Consider the following 18,384-nt stretch of genomic DNA (forward strand, 5'->3'; position numbering starts at 1 on the left):
AACATGTTTAAGGAGGGTGGCTGCTGAGGAGGCAATACTGTGCCTCCAATATGATTTCGCATTTATACAAATTTAAAGGTAAGTAAACACAGTCTAGAACGTTTCCCACCAGCTATTAGTTAACTCCAGCGTGTTTAGTATCTAGCAGTTAAATGAGGTGTTTTTTTTTCCTTCAGGGAACTGTCTGTGTTGAGAAAGTGTCTTGTGTATAATGTTAACATGGTACAAGTCATACACACGTGCTTTTTATAGAATATAATTCAATTATTTTTGCTCTGATGGTAATAATGTTGAGGATAACATTATACCTATGTTCCAATTTGCTAATATACTTTGAAAAATACAAATCCATATCATACCGTCAGAATCTCATACCGCCACATGCCTACTTGACACATTTGTAGCTCAAACAAACACTTTTAAAAAGCAAAACAACATTATGAGGATGAGGAGACTGGGAGCAGGAGGTATGGCACGATTGCACAAGTCACCCGCACAACATTGCATCAGAGGATTACATATCTTGTTAGTGAAGCCTTTTCCCACTAAACCTTCAGGCATAGGCGGAGTTTGACTTTTGTGGTAGGGGGGCAAAACATGTTGATGACCCTGAAACACAGTGTCAGAAATAAAATTACTAATACATACTGTATATATATTTATGGTTTTGTGTATATATACTTGTTGACACTGTTCGTCTTCAATCCTCGGTTCACGCTCAGTTGTTGTTTTAAGCTTTTGAAAGCTTAGGTCTAGAGAAACTATTATTCTTGCCTCCTCAGGTGTAGTTTTGGCTAAGCAAAGCAAAGGACCGTCTCTAAAGTGCTAGTCACATGATCTGTTCGAAAAATAATTTTGATCCATTATGAAATACTTTATAGGAGCCTTATTCATTTCATTTTGTTGTTTTATTGCTTTACGACTTTTATAGACAACATTTAAACGGCTAAGTCTTTATTTTATAGCGGAAGTTCAGAATTTCTGATATCAGGCTTAATCTTCAAGTTAGCGGGGTTTAATTAGTCGTTGGAGTTGATTTCAACAAATTCCGTGCAGTTTGTCAGTTATTCATTAGTTTCAGGGCTCCGGACTGGCCAAGCTAGCGCGGGTCAGTGATGCCTGCTTAGTATGCCAATAAAAAAAATGATTTTAACAGATCTAACATAGAGAAATAACTTCAAAATGCACCTCATTGTTCGAAATACCCGCCCCCAAAAAATGGCACACCAAACTGCCGAAATTAATTTCATTTTGCAGGACCATTTTTTTAGATGCGTTATGCGACCACAATAGAGAGGAGTGCTTCGGCCACTCGTGCTCAGTCTCCTGGGGAGTCCCTTTCATTCCCAGAAGCAAAAAAAAAAAAAAAAAAACTCAGCGGTGAAAAAAAAAACGTGATATCACTCCGCCCTACTTGCCTAGACAGCCCATTCCCTGCAGAGCTGCTGGATTACAAATGTGGCTGTTCATATTATTATTATTGACATGCAATGGTAAGTTTTAATAACTTTATACTGAAAACATAGTCAAAACCATTGATTGTATGGGTCATCAATGGTTCTCATGCGTGCATATGTTGTTTTTTATTAGTATGCTAAGCAGGCACCATTGACTCGCGCTAGCTTAGCCACTCCGGAGTCCTGAAACTAACAAATAACTAATAAACTCCATAGAATTTGTTGAAATCAACTCCACCGATTAATTAATCCCCCGCTAACTCGAAGATTAAGCATTATGTGATTGAACATCGACTTAAAGTAGTTGAATGACAATTCAGTCACAGTCCTCGGGGTCTAATGTGTATCACTTTCACAGTCATTAAGCAACTTCGAGGAGAGTCTTCATCCTTCGCACAGCCATTGGAAACACAAATGTAGTAGTCAGACTGCAGGCGGTTGGAAGATCAGGACTTTATGACACCTGCGCAGGCCTTCATGGGAAATGCGGTCTTCCGTTAGACAAAACAATACCGCTTTTATCCACTGGCGTCACTGAAAACGTAACGTTGTTATAAATTAGGGCTGTCAAACGATTAAAATTTTTAATCAAGTTAATTACAGCTTAAAAATTATTTAATCGTAATTAATCACAATTCAAACTATCTATAAAATATGCCATATTTTTCTGTAAATTATTGTTGGAATGGAAAGATAAGACACAAGACGGATATATACATTCAACATACGGTACATAAGTACTGTATTTGTTTATTATGACATTAAATCAACAAGATGGTATTAACATTATTAACATTCTATTAAAGCGATCCATGGATAGAAAGACTTGTAGTTCTTAAGAGATAAATGATAGTACAAGTTATAGAAATTTTATATTAAAACCCCTCTTAATGTTTTCGTTTTATTAAAATGTGTAAAATTTTCAATCAAAAAATAAACTAATAGCTCGCCATTGTTGATGTCAATAATTACACCATGCTCACTCATGGTACCAACCCATAAAATCAGTTGGACCTAAGCACCAGCAGAGGGCGCCAAACACCAAAAAACAAGTAACAAGCGGACATTACACTGTACTGTACATTTTAATCTGTTTGAGCGGGGCATGTGCATTAATTGCGTCAAATATTTTAACGTGATTAATTTAGAAAATTAATTACCGCCCGTTAACGCGATAATTTTGACAGCCCTATTATAAATGTTAAGAATTTTTTACATTTGGCTTAATCTTCGAGTTAGCGAGAGTTTAACTAGTTGGTGGAGTTTTGACAAATTCCGAGCAATTTGTTAGTTAAGTGTTAGTTTCGGGGCTCCGGAATGGCTAAGCTAACGCTAGTTAATGGGGCTTGCTAGCGTGCCCATTAAAAAAGGATATTAACAGATCTATTTGTTTAAACGACAACATTTTTATTTTTAATTATTTTGACAATATTAGTTTTTCTTTTATGATTCTGATTTTTTAAAAGTATTTTTCCAAATTGTTATTTTCTAATTATTAAGTTTTCTATGGAACTATGTATTCCCTCAATGCTTTTTGATATCTATTTGTTCACTCATTCACCACCATTGACGGTGATAGAAGTCCAATCCAATTTGACTGGTCATCCGATCGTTGACAACCCTCCCAATCAAAATGATGTGAAAATCTATCGCCATCAATGCATGGCAGCCAAAGAGTTAAATGTAAATTCAGGTATCAAGAGGTTAATGTTAAGATAGCCAGTTGTATAGATTGGTCACGAGGGTTTATTTACTGAACAGCAGGTTGCCAGGAATTTATTTGGAGGTGGTGTTCATGTTTTTTTTTTTCTTTTTACGAGTGGGCAAGAAAAAAAATCATTGGGGATAATGAATGATATTGACAAGATTCATGTAGCGTACACGATCGATCAATCAATGAGCTCCCATTTGGTTGCTCCATGGGTGCCCATTATTGATCGCTGGTGACCTCACACCAAGTTTTAGAGTTACAACTTATTGCCGTGCTATTATTAGCGCATCAGTTGAAGTACAAGAGGCCAAGCGTTGACCTAGTATTAATCTTCAGTATTTGCTCCATTGCACGTACTGTATTTGCTTGATCGTGAAACTTGTTATACTGTTTAAAGCAGTTTAGAAATTTAGTTTAGTTGTGGCTTGCAATGTAGTTTCTATTATTTTGGTTTAAACAGAGATTTTCCCTGTATTTTGTTTGCTGTATGTGCTATTTTTGTTCTTTAAACAAAATGTTGCAAGTCCAAAATGCTTCATACCCTTTCTTAATGCTAGTCAATGTTTTAAACCAGGGGTGTGTCAAACTGGCGACCCAGGTGCCAGATCCTGGCCACCGCATGATTTTGTGTGGCCTGAAAAGTATTTATATAAAACTTTCATGGATGACAAATAAGAGAATATTTCTTTTTTAATGAGATTTTAAAAATAAAACAAATATACTGTTTATTCAATTTTTTTCTATAAAATCCCAAAATGGAAAAAAAAGAATGTTGACCGATTCCCACCTATTTTTTCTGAACAAGTGTAAAGATAAAAAAACATATGAATATACTTTACATACATTTACAGTATATAAATGAATACTTACAGTTATTCTTCTTTTTTAATATAGAAAAACAAAAATGATAAAAAATAAGAATAAAGAATATTTACTGCTACCCTCCATTTTTTTAACAAAAAAGGGAAATGAAAGAAAACTGTGCTGACAGGCTAAAAAAAGAAAGAAAAAATAATAATTTAGTCATTTTTATTTCAACAAAAACTTTTTTTTGACTATCAAAATAGCCACCCACCAAATGTGACACGAAAACAACATTTGTTCATAGATAGGTCGCAGCTGTCCTCACTGTATTATGGGATATTTACACCAAATGATATTAACCGGTAACACTTTATTTGACAGCGGCATCATACGACTGTCATAAGACCAAATGAACCACAATGAAGCTTTGAACCAATTGGCTGCAAAGCTTCATTGCCTTAAGAAGCTTCATTTGGCCATCACTGCTCCCTTTGGGGAGATAGTCAAACTCTGCTGCCACCTGCTGACAACACTGTTGTTGTCCAACATGCCTCCTAGCAAGCATTGCAGCGCCACAGATGTAAATAACAATCAAAAATTCATATTATGTGCTAATTATGTCTTCAGTTACTGTCCCAGTTGTTAACAATTTATTTGACAGTCACGCCATAAGACTGTCATTGGAAAATTATAATTATTACATGGCACTGTCATGAGCATGAATGAATGTTTATAACAGATGTCATTTAGTGTTATCCGGCAAATTAACTCACTTTTGAATGGATGTAAAAGATTCGAGTAGTTACATAATTTGCCGGATGACACCTAATGACATCTGTCATAAGCATTCAGTAATGCCCATGATAGTGTCATGTCACAACTATGACAGTCTAATGACGCCGCTGTCAAATAAAGAAGTGTTACTTATTAACCCAAATAAATAAAAAAAAAAAGCCGTACTGACAATATGCTGCAGGATTCAAAATAAAGGAAAAAAAGGAGCAGCTTATAGTCTGAAAATTATGGTATTGTGAAATGAGCACATACTGTATAGACATCCCTCTGAACAATTTATGATACAAAGCTGGTCAAAAACAATCTAAAAGACATCTTGTGCACTTGTGTGGCATTTTCCCAGCAGCATCACATGTGAAACTGTATCGTGTCGCAGGAAGACGGGTGAACCGTGAGGTGAAAGAAGCAGTAAAAGCTTTTCTTTGTGCCATCCTATCACCTCCCCTGACATGTCTCACTTCGGGGTGAAACTAGAGAGCGCCAACAAATGGTTTGAGGACACATAGTCTGGAGGATTAAGACGAACAGAGCGCAGCAGATTGAAAAGATGGCACCTCGGAGGTGATCAAGTGGAAATACGCTCGTGCGGAGACAGGATGCGACAAAAGAATGTATCCGAGTCAGCATCAGTTTGCTCTTGAAGGCCGAATGTTATTTTCTTTCAATGTATAATGTCAGCAAAAATAGCATTATTTCATCTGAGTCTCCACGAGAGCGGCTAAATCCCCATCGAGCTGGGCGTCAGACAGCTTTTGGATAAACTTGCGGTACCTGCTCACGTCCAACTGTGGGTTTAAATTCTGCAGACTCCTTTCCACGTCCTGTTGCCAGGCTAGTCTACAACTCTGAAGCCCCTCGGGCGTGCCCGGGTCATGGTTATCCTCAGGTCCCATTACCCTTTTGTTGCTCTTCTGTTCGTCACGCGGTAGCGGTGACACAAACTCTCGTAGTGATGCCACTTCTTTCTCCAAAGCTAAAGCGAGTATGTCGGATGACCTCTCTCTTATTGCACGGATGGGCTGGATGGAGCAGGAAGATGGAAGATAATCTAGCAGGGTGTCCAAAAGCTTGAGCATTTGTAAGTGGCTGTGAAAAAGCAAACAAAATTTCGATTTTAACGCTTAGAATTAGTGCTTCAAAATTAATCGATTAACTGGAGTAAATTAATTTGAAAAAAAAACTTCAAACTAATTTTGCTGCTTCAAGGATTCGTTTAATTAGAGTGGCGTTGTAATGGTTTGTTTTGAAAGTGTTTGCATTTAGCTTTATTGATTTGGATGGATATACTGTCCTCTAGAGGCAACAGTGAATATGACATTACTCATCTAACATGGCTGGATCCAGCCGCTCCCTGCCAAGACCAACATAAGGTTGTAAGGTTTTTTTTTTTTTTTAGCTAATATGATTGTTCATGCATTTGTAATTTAGCTTAGAGGTATATTTAGCAGTTTGGGGAATGGGAATGTGTTTGAACGATTTGTTAAGAGCATTTAAAAAAAAAAAAAAAAAAAAATTTAAGTTTGCATTTTATAGCATTTAAGATAGCAGACTTTTGCTATCTAAGTTAGCCAACTGTTCTTTTGTTGTACTCATTAATTTTTTTTATACCATTTGTGGCTAAGCTCAGTTATTTTAATTATTGCTCTTGAGGAATGAAAGTGCAATTCTACGTAGTTTGAAAAAACACTTGGGAATTTTATTTTGTATTTGCATTTAATGCTCTTTTGAAAGTGCAATCATAGCAAGCCTTTGTTTTTAATCTCCTAAAATTTATTCTGCAACACATTAAATGTTCCCAATCCAACTACTTGATTATTTAAACTAACTAATTGATAGATTAATTGATTACTTAAATAATCGATAGCAGCAGCCCTAATTAAAATCAATTCGTATGAATAGAACCGAGCACCTGTAAAATGCTAGTAGGGATTGTAAAGACATACATAATGATGAACTTATTTACAGTGATCCCTCGCTACTTCGCGCTTCAAACTTCACGCCCTCAGTCCTTCGCAGACTTTTTTTCAATTAAAAATACCAAAACAAAACAAAAAATACAAATGAGCTGTCCCGAGCCGATCGCTTAGTCTCACTCTCACTCCCTCCCTCTCCCTGCTCTTTGTTCCCCAGGCAGGCAGTGCACGTGCACTGGAGTTGCTTATTAAAGTTAATGATGTTGACAGATGTTTGTGTCTGACTTGGCCAGAGTCACAGGGTTCAAAAGCGCCGCAAGCATCAATCACCATTTAACTTGTTAAACAGTTGCTGTGGCAACTCATTGTGTCTAAGAGAGATTTGAGTAGACTCACTCAATGAAGTGCTGTCTTGGAACAGACAGGCTCTGTGTGCGTATTGCACGGGCGGGGGGATAAGAAAGCGCGCGCTGGAATGAATGTGAGTGTGTGGCGACGTTCGAGGCAGCCGGACGTGTTGTGTTCTCGGCAATAAACGCCACATGTTCAAAATTGATCCTGAGCAGTTTGTAATTTCCACGTCACTCAAAGAGTCACAGCCAAAGGAGGGAACAGAAGCAATTAATACAGCCAAGCACTTTTCTACTACAGTACACTACGCTATTCTTGTTTTAAAATAATTCGGTGGGACAAGTAACATGTTTAAAAGTTATCATAATTATTACATTTATAGTGCTTAAAAACCATTTATTACAAATTATATATACTGTATATATATGAATTTTTAAAAATTATCCTTTCAGAAAAAAAAGTGAAAAAACATGTCTTACATGTATCTCTTTCTAATGCTGAATCTGAATAAATACATTGGGGTTTGGGTGCACTACTTTGCGGTTTTTCACTTATCGCGGCAGGTTCTGGTCCCCGGTAACCGTTAAAAATGAGGGATCACTGACACTGTGCTGCCATTGACGTTGATAGATGTCCAATCCATTTGAACTGGGAGGTGTGGCAGCGAATGAATGAACATTCCCAATTCAAATGGAATGGCTGTCTTTCGCCGTCAATGGCAGCAAATGTGTTCATTCATTCTGCAGCTCTTTCCGATACCCATTTTTTGCAAAAGAAAGACCATATTCCTATGAGTATTGCTATGCATACTGTTTAAACTTATTTCAAATTTATAGGTCTCATTTTTATATATTGATATCAACACTGATTTTTTTTCTCTCCACTTTTATTTCATTTTGACACTCCTGTTCTCTTGTGCAGTGCACTCCTTGTTTGTCTGAGTGTTCTGTTTTTGCCACCATAAATGCATCTTTCTCACCTGGAGTGGACCGCCAGTTCCCCTAGGAACGGGCTGATGTGACGCCAGCGCAACAGTGAGAGGGATGAGAGTCCTTGAGAAGTGAATAGTTGATGCTGAGGGCTTACTTGTACCCTCTTAGATCCCACTCTCCTCTGCAGCCAGCCGTCAATATCACCCAAACTGTGATCGGGGGAATCTATGTGGAAAGTCCAGTGATCCAGCACCGACAACAGAGACAGCAAGTCCTCCAGAGCCATATCTCGGTACCGAGAAATGAAAAAATATAAGATGAAAACATGCATGTATAGAATTACCGTATTTTTCGGACTATAAGTCGTATTTTTCATAGTATGGCTGGGGGTGCGACTAATACTCTGGAGCGACTTATGTGTGAAATTATTAACACATTATTATATCATTTCACGTGTTTTGTTTTATTTATTTATTTATTATTTATTTGTTTTTGTTTTATTTAGTATTTTGGAGTGACACTGATGGTTTGGTCAACTTGTTAGCATGTTGTTTATGCTATAGTTATCTGAATAACTCTTAATAGCTATGTTACGTTTACATACCGGCAACGGTTGCATTTCGTTGTTCATGCATCATGTAACATTATCAAACACTTATTCAGCATGTTGTTCTCTATTTTATTATTTTAAATAATAGTAATAATAATAATTATTATTTTAAATTGCCTTTCAAGATGACATATCTGTTCTATGTGTTGGATTATATGGTTACTGACATCACGATTGGGTGCAGAGAAAAATTAACAGTAAAAAGTGAGCTAGACTTCTGTGCTAATTAACTGAAGCTGATTTTGAAGCTGATACTTGCAAGTGCTGGACTATGTTAGTGCATGTGTGTGCGTGCGTTGATTTGTGGGGGTGGGGGGGTGGGGGGGTGCATCCGCGGGATGTCGTGTGCAAACTGTACTATTGGCCTTTGTGCATTTTTGGCCCATACATGCGCGTTTTTTTTCTGAAAATACTGTCACAATAATAAACTTTGTGTTGATCTGATCACGTGGTCTCCTCCATTTTCTGCATCTAGAGTCTGCGGGTGTACGGACCGCATGAGAGACATATGCAGTGGGCATCACAGGCGTTCCGCATCGGAGCTGAGCGCAGCAGCCGCACGGAAATAGTGGGATTTTGGGGTTAATCATCATTAGACTTGCAACCCCGTCTGAAATGGACTGTGCCAACTCATTCATTGTGTAAGTGAGAGGCTGTTCTCAGCAGCGTGAGCATCAAAACGTGAGTGAATTGAGTGGACTCACTCAATGAAGCCTTTAATAAAGACAATAATTTTTCTACATTATTCTTGTTTAAAAATAATTCGCATTATGAAGGTAGCATGCTGGGACAGTGGTTAGCTCCTCCACCCCACAGTTCTGGGATCAGGGGTGCAATTTGGCTCCAGACTTCCAAAGAGCTTGCATTTTCTTCCCATGCTTGCATGTTTTCTCCCAGTTCCTGCTACATCCCAAAAAACCGTGCATGGTACGCAGATTGAACACCCCAAATCCAAATTGTCTGTAGGTTTGAGTGGGTGTGCGTGAACGGTTGTGTGTCTATATGTGTCGTGCAACTGGCTGGCAACCTGTTCAGGGTGTACCCTGCCATCTGCCTGGAGTTAGCTGTTATAAGCTCCAGCACCCCCACAAGCCTCGTGAGGATAAGCAGTTCAGAAGATGAATGAATTAAATGAATATTATGGAGAGTGATTAAAAGTATGGCTTTTAAGGTGATGCAATGAAAAATGTGGGTGTGCCTACATTTTGTGCTGGTGCACCTTAAGAAAAAAGGGCCAACCAATGCAAAAAGTATGGAGCCTTGGCAATATATATATCGCAATGTTATTTTTTTCCCCCCTAATATCCTTCAGGCCTATCCCAAACAGAGCTACTCAAGTTATCTGGTGAAAATGTCTAATTTTAAAATCACACTATAATATCGCGATATATCGCACCCCCCTAAAGTATCAATGATTTTTTTTCTTCTCAATATCGTTTAGGCCTAAACTGTATGTTGTTTTCCAAAGCAAAAGCAGATGTGTGCAAATATCCATTTTGATAACAGTATTGCAATTTTCGAACTATCAGACACACCCACTAAATACAGTATTAAAAGAAAACTGCATTTGTTCTAATACAAACCACAGGTGTCTACGAGGTATTATAAGATAGTAATTACACCAAAATACATTAGCCTGTAAAAATACACAAATAAGCCGCATGAGACTATAAATTGCAGGGTTCATAGCTTTGGTAGCAAATTCTGGTCCAGAAATGACTACAGTATAAGAACAAAAATAATTATCTGCTTTTGAGCACTACAGAATGAGAAAATTTATAATAAATAAGAGGATAGCTATTTTTTTCACATTCTTAATTTTCTTTTTAATAATTTAAAAAGTATATAAAAGAGCATATCATTTTTTATTCTTTTTTCTTATCCAAAACAAACACGAAAAATATAAATGAAACAACAAATGTATAAAATACATACGACTATCTGCTCTTTTAGTAATGATAGATGTCCAGCCATTCTTCTACTGTGAATTTAAATGGTTATATCACGAGCAGACGTCCAATCCATTTGAACTGGGAGGCTTTAGATGTCTATCACTGTCAATAGTAGCAAATAAGGTAATTTATGAAAAAACATTAAATAGCAGTGGTAACCTGTTGGTACCTCACGATACGATACGATTTTCGAGACAAAGCTCACGATAACGATGATCTGACGATAAGGCGATACAATGATTATCGATACATTAGTCAGGAAATCATTCCAGGATATTCTACAAACAACGAATAAACAGAAAAACAAGCTTCTGCTGTGAATTGGAATGAGTTTATCACTAGTAGACGTCCAATCCATTTGAACTGGGAGGGTGGCAGCGAATGAACATTCGTTCATTCGCTGCCATCCCTCCCACTTCAAACGGCTTGAACGTCTATGGCCGTCAGTGGCAGCCAACGCCAGGCAATTAGGTAATTTTGGGCCATTTAAGGTCATTTACCTGTTGATTTTCAGTTACTTCCTGTTGAATTTCGGGTATTTTATGGGTTAATTCCTGTTTATTTTGGGTTACAGCACTGGAAGTGACCCATAAAATACCCAAATGAATAGGCAGTGACTCAAACTCAACAGGAAATGACCCGTAAATTACCTAAAATGAATAGCAAGTGACCTGTAAATGCCCTGAAAATCGGAGCGAATGACTGTGAATGCTCTGGTTTCGAATGAACGAACGTTCCCAGTCTAAATGGAATGGGGCGTCGAGCACCATCAATGCAGCCTTAGAGTTAACGGAGACACTTATGATGAAGATTTTGGTAGCAACTTGTTGGTTCCTTTTTAAAAATTTCTTTTTACACATTGACACTTTTTTTTAAAACGATATCTCGATTCTTGGCAGGAGTATATCGATAACCTTTTGAGAAACAAAGTATCACGATATATCACCATTTCGATATTTTGTCACACCCCTAACATTAAAGCAGTTTTAACAGTGGTGAGATTGTTGACCTGTTTCCTTAGTTTTAAGGCACGTTTTGGAAATTTAATCTTATTGCTATTCACCTGTTTTGAGCTCCGGGCTGCTCAACAGTTGGGTGTTGAAGTCAGCGTGAACGTCCACACTAACTTGACCACAATGGAGGACCATCGGCTGTGGACGGGCGAGTGCTGTATTGTCCTGTCTCGGGGTGTAATGGAGCATGACATTGCACTTGACGCAGGCAGAGTTCAACAGAGGCGCCAGCTCGGTCACGGCAGTCACGGCGAGTCTGGCCGTGTTGAGATCATTCAGGCCGCCCGCGTGGTGCCTCTTGCTTCTTTTGGCTGCCGGCTCCAGGAAGGCGGAGGCGCCGAGTGGGGGGAGCCACGACACACGGCTTTGGGACCGGATGACTGCGGGCGCCGAGCCGTGGCTTGCCTGTGTCACCATGGATAAGCTCGAACCCATTGCTGGTCTGGAACCAAAATAGCACATCAGTAAGGACCGCTGACATCATGAGGACAGTAGCACAGATGTGTTCATAGACATACAAGTAGGTGATTAACAATATTCCAGATGGTGAGAGTAGATTAGAAATTGCAACCACTCCTGAGGCAATAGTTTTTCGCCACATGTGCCGGAACAGGTGGTGGGAGATATCTGATTGCTCCCACAAAAAGAGAATGTCAGGTTATTTTAGAGGGAGGAAAAAAAGGTGTTGCCATGACAACTACCTGAATTTGGCCCAAATTCACATGAGGCTGAGGCAATCAACAAGTACAAATTACACTTCATCTACTAAATCCGAGTTGTAAACAGACGAATCTATTTCAAAACTTGAGCTACTGACGCTAACATTAACTCATTGGCTGCCAATGACGGCAATAGGCGTTAAATCCATTTTGACTAGTGGAAATTATTTTTTGCAATTCTTATTACGCTGCCTCAGTTGTTTTGATTAAAAATTGGGGCAACAACTATCAATAGGACCTAATACAGCAAAATACACATACGAATTCAGGGTTTTCCCCGGTGCTGTCTACGCCTGGCGAGCTAGTATAAAAAGCATACAGATTTCAACTGCATTTGCAGTTGAACAAAACCTAGTAATAGGGTTGAAGGTGCAAAGGTGATGTCTTATGTTCAATATGTGAACAAACCTGTCCCAGCTCTCTGTCATTGCATTCCTTTCAAGACTGCCTTTATATATGACTATGTTTAAATATTGTTAGTAAATCACTTAACATTACATTCAGTGAAGAAAATAAGTACTTGAACACCCTGCTATTTTGCAAGTTCTCCCACTTAAGAATAATGGAGGGGTCTGAAATTTTCATGGTAGATGCACGCCCACTGTGAGAGAGATAATCTAAAAAAGAAAAATCCAGAAATCACAATGTATGATTTTTTAACTATTTATTTGTGTGATACAACTGCAAATAAATATTTGAACACCTGAGAAAACAAATCTTAATATTTGGTACAGTAGCCTTTGTTTGCAATTCCAGAGGCCAAACGTTTGCTATAGTTTTTCACCAGGTTTGCACACACTGCAGGAGGATCTTGGCCCACTTCACCACACATACAGTATCTTCTCTAAATCAGTCAGGTTTCTAGGCTGTCAGTGAGAAACACTGAGTTTGAGCTCCCTACAAAGGTTTCAACTCCTGTTGTATAGTTCTGGGCTGATTCCTCACCTTTCTTAGAATCATTGAGAACCCATGAGGTGATATCTTACATGGGGCTCCACTCAGATTGAGATTGACCGTCATGTTTAGCGTCCTCCATTTTCTAATGATTGCTCCAACAGTGGACGTTTTTCAATGAGCAGCTAAGGCAGTTGCTCCTTAGCCCTTTCTGGCCTTGTGGAGGTGTACAATTTTTTCTCTGGTGTCTTTGAAAAGTGGCCTTGGTCTTGGCCATTTTACAAGTTTGAGTCTTACTGATCGTACGGGGTGGACAGGTGTCCTTATGCAGCTAACGACCTCAAACAGGAGTATCCGATCCAGGATACATGGAACACATGGAGAGGAGGTGGACTTTCAATAAGCGGACTAAAAGGTCTTTCAGGGTCAGAATTCTGATAGACAGGTGTTCACATACTTATTTGCAGCTGTATCTCACAAATAAATCATTAAAAAAATCATGCATTGGTATTTCTGGATTTTTTTTTTTTTTTTTAAATTATCTCTCCCACAAAGGACATGCGCATACGATGAAAATTTCAGACCCCCCTTCCATGATTTTTAAGAGGGAGAAATTGCAAAATAGCAGGGTGTTCAAATGCTGATTTTCTTCACTGTAACAGTCATAATTTAAACATTCTGTCAAGTTTAAATGTTTATATTTTTTCCCCCACATGCATAGTGGGCCACTGCTGGGCTTCTCTACCACGAGGCTTTACTAATTAACAACTTTCTGTCAGCATTGGACAGTGAAATGAAATGAAATTACACTGAGCTGTCGGCAGCGAGTATCACTCCCACGACCATTCGTCCGTCCGAGACGCGATGCCAAAACTTGTCAATGTGAGGTCCGCAGAGCACCGTTGGCATGACTCTGGTCTCGTCATCGGTGGCCTCTTCCTTTGACTCGTCATCACTCTCCCAAAGAGCGACGAGTCCTTCCTGGACAGAAAGATGATAACGACAGATGACAAGTGTGCGACAGCCCTGACATGAGTTTTGATGTCCAAAAAAACCCCCCACCACTATTAACTCTTTCAGTGCCATTGATGCTGATAGACGACCAATCATGTGGCTCTTTTCATCCTTCTGTGAATTTAAATTAGTTTTGTCACCAGTAAACGTCTAATCCATTTGAACTGGGAGAGCAAATTCACATCAATTGGACATCTGTCTTTGGTAATGGCAGCCAATGAGTAACGGTACACAGATGGGAATCTTTGCGTTTTATTTATTGCACAAAAGCACAATTTTCTGCAGTTTTGTTTTTATATTTTGGGCTTTGACTGCATCTTTTTCCATCAGTGTCAATTTATCAATATGAGAAACAAGTTTCGGAGCTAATCTAATGATTTGGGAAGGAGGAGAGTGGGACTTGAATCTCTCGAGTGATTTTTTTTACTGCGGAGGATTTTTTTAAAAACGGATTTGAGTGTTATTTTTATCAATTGGTGCGGTGCATGTCTCACCTCCAAGAGATACACAGTATATACAAAAGGGAGACCAACTTTTCTCCCCATATTGCACACGCACATGATTTTCAAAATATATTTTTGTATCACGTAAAAATAATGACAGCAGGAAAACAGTCAAACTGAAAAAAGAGAGATGGAAATTTGCCAACAAGTTCTTCAATACATTATTCCATGAGTTTTCCTTTGTTGTGTTGTCATTATTTCTCCGTATTAGCGGGCCGACAGCACAAAGAGGGTGAGGGACATAAAGATTTTTCTTTATAGTTGTGTACAACAACAACAAAAAATCGAAATCTCGTATCCACGTGTGACATACCTGCTCAGGCGTTGTGATATTAGGTTTTCGATGTTGAACCACGCCAATAAGCACTTGCAATGACTGCCGCAAAACTTTGTCCTTCACTTTCACTTCCCCTTGGAGCTCCTGCAGCGCGCTGAGTCCACTCTGAGAGACAGATGACAGTCGCATGACAGAGGAAGTTAAAAAACATAGTTCTGTTTTGGGAAAACGTGATTGTAGTGATGCAACTTCAGTGTTTTTATGGATCACCTGCAGTCTGGACTCCAAAGCTTTCATTGTGAGGTGGTTCTCTGGTGGAGGGGACATTTTTGCAGCTGCACTGCAATGCTCGCCACGCTAAAGTTGAAACATTTTGACACTAATCAGAAGTTTTAGGCCTTTTTTCAGGTTTGGTTTCAAAAATTCTAAAGGATTTTGATCACATGATCCTTATTTACAGTTGTCAGTGAACAATCAATTTTCAATGTAATGGAAGGTCAACAGAGGTTGGTAGTAACGCGTTACATTTCCTTGAGTCACTTTTTCAGAAAATTGTACTTCTAAGTAGTTTTACTAAGCCATAATTTTTTATTTTACTTGGTATATTTGTGAGGAAGAAACGCTACTCTAACGCCGCTACATTGAGCTGCACTAGTCGTTACATTTTTGTTGTTTATTCCAGATATTAAATTTTTTTTTTTTTTGCTAGAGACGCTAACAGTGACTCTACCAATTTCACTAAGGAGACGTCGCAACAATAATCACATGACTCCATTATACCAATCTTGCTTGCAATAAAGCTTGCCGTTCCATCATGCCAGCCTGTTCAATCATGTGGCGTCTTTAAAGCACCGCAAAAAAATCTAAGTATTTGACATAGCCCTGAACATGACTCGAAAACGCGGTTTTTAATTTCTCTCGCCGTTTTTATTTGGCACCGATTGACCACGGAAAACCGGCGATATGATCCCTTTAGTTTCATAATAGGAAATGTTTTCTCCACTAGAGGGCACTATTGCTATTTGGACAAATGATGCTTAATTTCTGTAGATTTGTTTTTCTCTTGGCGGAATGTTGTTGTTGTTGTTTTTTCTTCTTCTTTGGATTAATGTGATTATGAAATAGGTTATAGTACAGTATAATAGTAAAAGTTCAAATAGATAACTTTGTGCTGAGAAAAAAAATCTAAGATCTTAAGCAGTTACTCACAATTTTACTCATTTGCGATACAGAGCTTACGATAACGATGATCTCACGATATGGCGATACAATGATTATTGATACATTGGTCAGGAAATCAACCTAAGATGCTCTACAAAACGACTAATAAACAGAAAAACAAGCTTCTGTTGTGAATTGGAATGAATTTCGTTCTCTCGCTGCAATCCCTCCCACTTCAAACGGATTGAACGTCTATGGCAATCAGTGGCAGCCAATGCTAGGCAACGAGGTAATTTTGGGGCATTTCAGATTCTTACTTTATTGATTTTGAGTCACTTTGTGTTGATTTCGGGGCATTTTATGAGTCACTTCCTGTTGATTTTGCGTTACGGAACAGGAAGTGGCCTAGGAATCTCCCAAATGAATAGGCAGTGACTCAAACGCAACAGGAAGCGACGTGTAAATGCCCTAAAATGAACAGAAATTGACTTGTAAATGGCCTGAAAATCAGAAAGAGTGACTGTGAATTCTCTGGTTTCAAATGAATGAACGTTCGTGCGACCCTCCCAGTCTAAATAGATTGGCCGTCGAGGGCCATCAATGGCAGCCATAGAGTTAACCGAGACACTATTATAGTTGAAGATTTTGATAGCAACTTGATGGTTCCTTTTTTTTTTTTTTTTTAACATTGACACCTTCTTAAAACAATTTCTCGATTCTTGGCAGGTGCATATCGATAACCTTTTGGGATACAAAGTATCACGATATATCACCATTTCGATATTTTGTTACACCCCTACTCACAATGTTACTCATTACTTGAGTATTATTTCACTAAATACCTTTCTACCTGTCCTCGGGTATTTTTTTGTATGACTGTTATTTTTAATTCTGTAATATTTTATGGAAGTAACACTACTCGAGTAAAATTTTTGACTACTCTACCCGCCTCTGAAGGTCAATGACGTAAAGGTTTTCCTTACAGAATAGGAGATTCCGCAAAGGTCCGTGATGAGGAAATGATCCAGCAACTGCCCCGATACACGGTCATCGTGAAAAACCAACAATATCTGTTCTGTGCCGCATCGGAGATAGTCATCCACGTGAACAGAACTCACTTTTGACCACTGGGTGGCGATCTGTAAAATAAAAATTAGACAAACTGTGTTAATACTGGAAAATAAGTGTTGTGGGTTCAATCCTGAACCACTGTGTTTATGACAGTGCCCAGGCAAAAACAATCATGTATCACATACTTGAAATGTATCCTTCCACACAGCACAGGCGTTGCCATGGGCGAAAGCTACGACAAAGATGACTCCATTTCTTCCTGTGTCGACCACTTGTATAGCTTCAGGACTTTCATATGGGAGTGTGCACGTGTGTTCCACCACGCCATTCTCCAAGTAAACAAGTTGCCGATTGGCAGTGGCTGCAACCACAGTGCACCGCAGAACGTCGCCTGCTATGCACGCAGACAGAACATTGATGCACTGTGTGATGCCAATGTATGGATGAGGTAAAATCTGAGAACCGTCCACAGTGCGACCGCTCCCAAGCAAGTAGGCCACTGTTTGTTTACTTGAGCCCTGTTGCTGTCCCAGTATGAACACTTGTCTCTTAACTAGCGGGAGCTCACCAATAAGACAGTGGGATAACTGGAGAGGTACTTGTTTGACCTCACCTGACCTACTTGACGCATGAAACACAGCATCACCATGTGTCCACAGCACAGTTGGACCCTGAAGGATACAAACATCCCCACTCAAGCGGTGAGGGAGTGAGAACTCAATGCTGGGCTTCAGCTGGTTTGAGTCGCTCAGAATGAAAGTTTTATATAGAAAAAAATCTGACTTCTTGTTCTTTTTCGAGACAAGCACACACGGTGTAGAGGTCCTACTTTGAACACAAACGACGCTTTTTGATTTGATAAAAGCGTCCACGCGGGCGGCACTTTTGTGGAGGATGACAGCAGATCCTTGTGATGCTTTCATAAACACCTCATGCTCCGGCTGGAAAGAAAAGTCACAGAACGTTACCTCGCTGGCCTTGTTTTCCCTTACGACGTGATTAAATGTGATGATCTTGCCACAGAACGAAAGTTGGTTCGAAGTTGACGTGACGCTCGTCATTATGCACTTAAACGACAACAGCTATGTTTTTAATGTAATTATTACATTTATAATGTCCTTCGCGTTTTGACATTTTTCATTGCATTTGACTGACTTATTTTGAATCGAAATCGTCTCACTCGAAAGCGCGCGCCAACCCGGAAGTT

General features: G+C 39.0%; 2 protein-coding genes across 3 annotated transcripts in view; one reads left to right on the top strand and one right to left on the bottom strand.

The window, feature by feature from the left end:
- Positions 1–9,077, top strand: part of LOC130926672 (glycine receptor subunit alpha-2) — a 63,560-nt gene extending 54,483 nt beyond the window's left edge. The window contains exons 8-9 of one of the 2 annotated variants that reach the window (XR_009066267.1): positions 7,953–8,255; positions 9,049–9,077. Coding sequence is in view for 1 of the 2 variants with exons in the window: in XM_057851726.1 (XP_057707709.1) it covers positions 7,953–8,036 (84 nt within the window). In the remaining variant the exon portion in view is untranslated. Of the gene's footprint in view, positions 1–7,952; positions 8,863–9,048 lie in introns of those variants that run through there. The other variant, XM_057851726.1, reaches the window with a different exon arrangement.
- On the bottom strand, positions 3,954–18,380 carry LOC130926670 (Fanconi anemia group B protein-like). The gene is made up of 8 exons (XM_057851719.1): positions 17,363–18,380; positions 17,090–17,245; positions 15,216–15,302; positions 14,982–15,110; positions 13,960–14,132; positions 11,589–11,980; positions 8,011–8,251; positions 3,954–5,853 (listed from the first exon to the last, which is right to left on the bottom strand). Exons 1-8 carry the CDS (start codon positions 18,236–18,238, stop codon positions 5,457–5,459), a joined length of 2,451 nt encoding a protein of 816 aa, XP_057707702.1. The 5' UTR covers positions 18,239–18,380; the 3' UTR covers positions 3,954–5,456.
- Between the last annotated feature and the right edge of the window lie 4 nt (positions 18,381–18,384).

This window comes from Corythoichthys intestinalis, chromosome 12 (genome assembly GCF_030265065.1).
Source record: "Corythoichthys intestinalis isolate RoL2023-P3 chromosome 12, ASM3026506v1, whole genome shotgun sequence".
NCBI lineage: Eukaryota > Metazoa > Chordata > Actinopteri > Syngnathiformes > Syngnathidae > Corythoichthys > Corythoichthys intestinalis.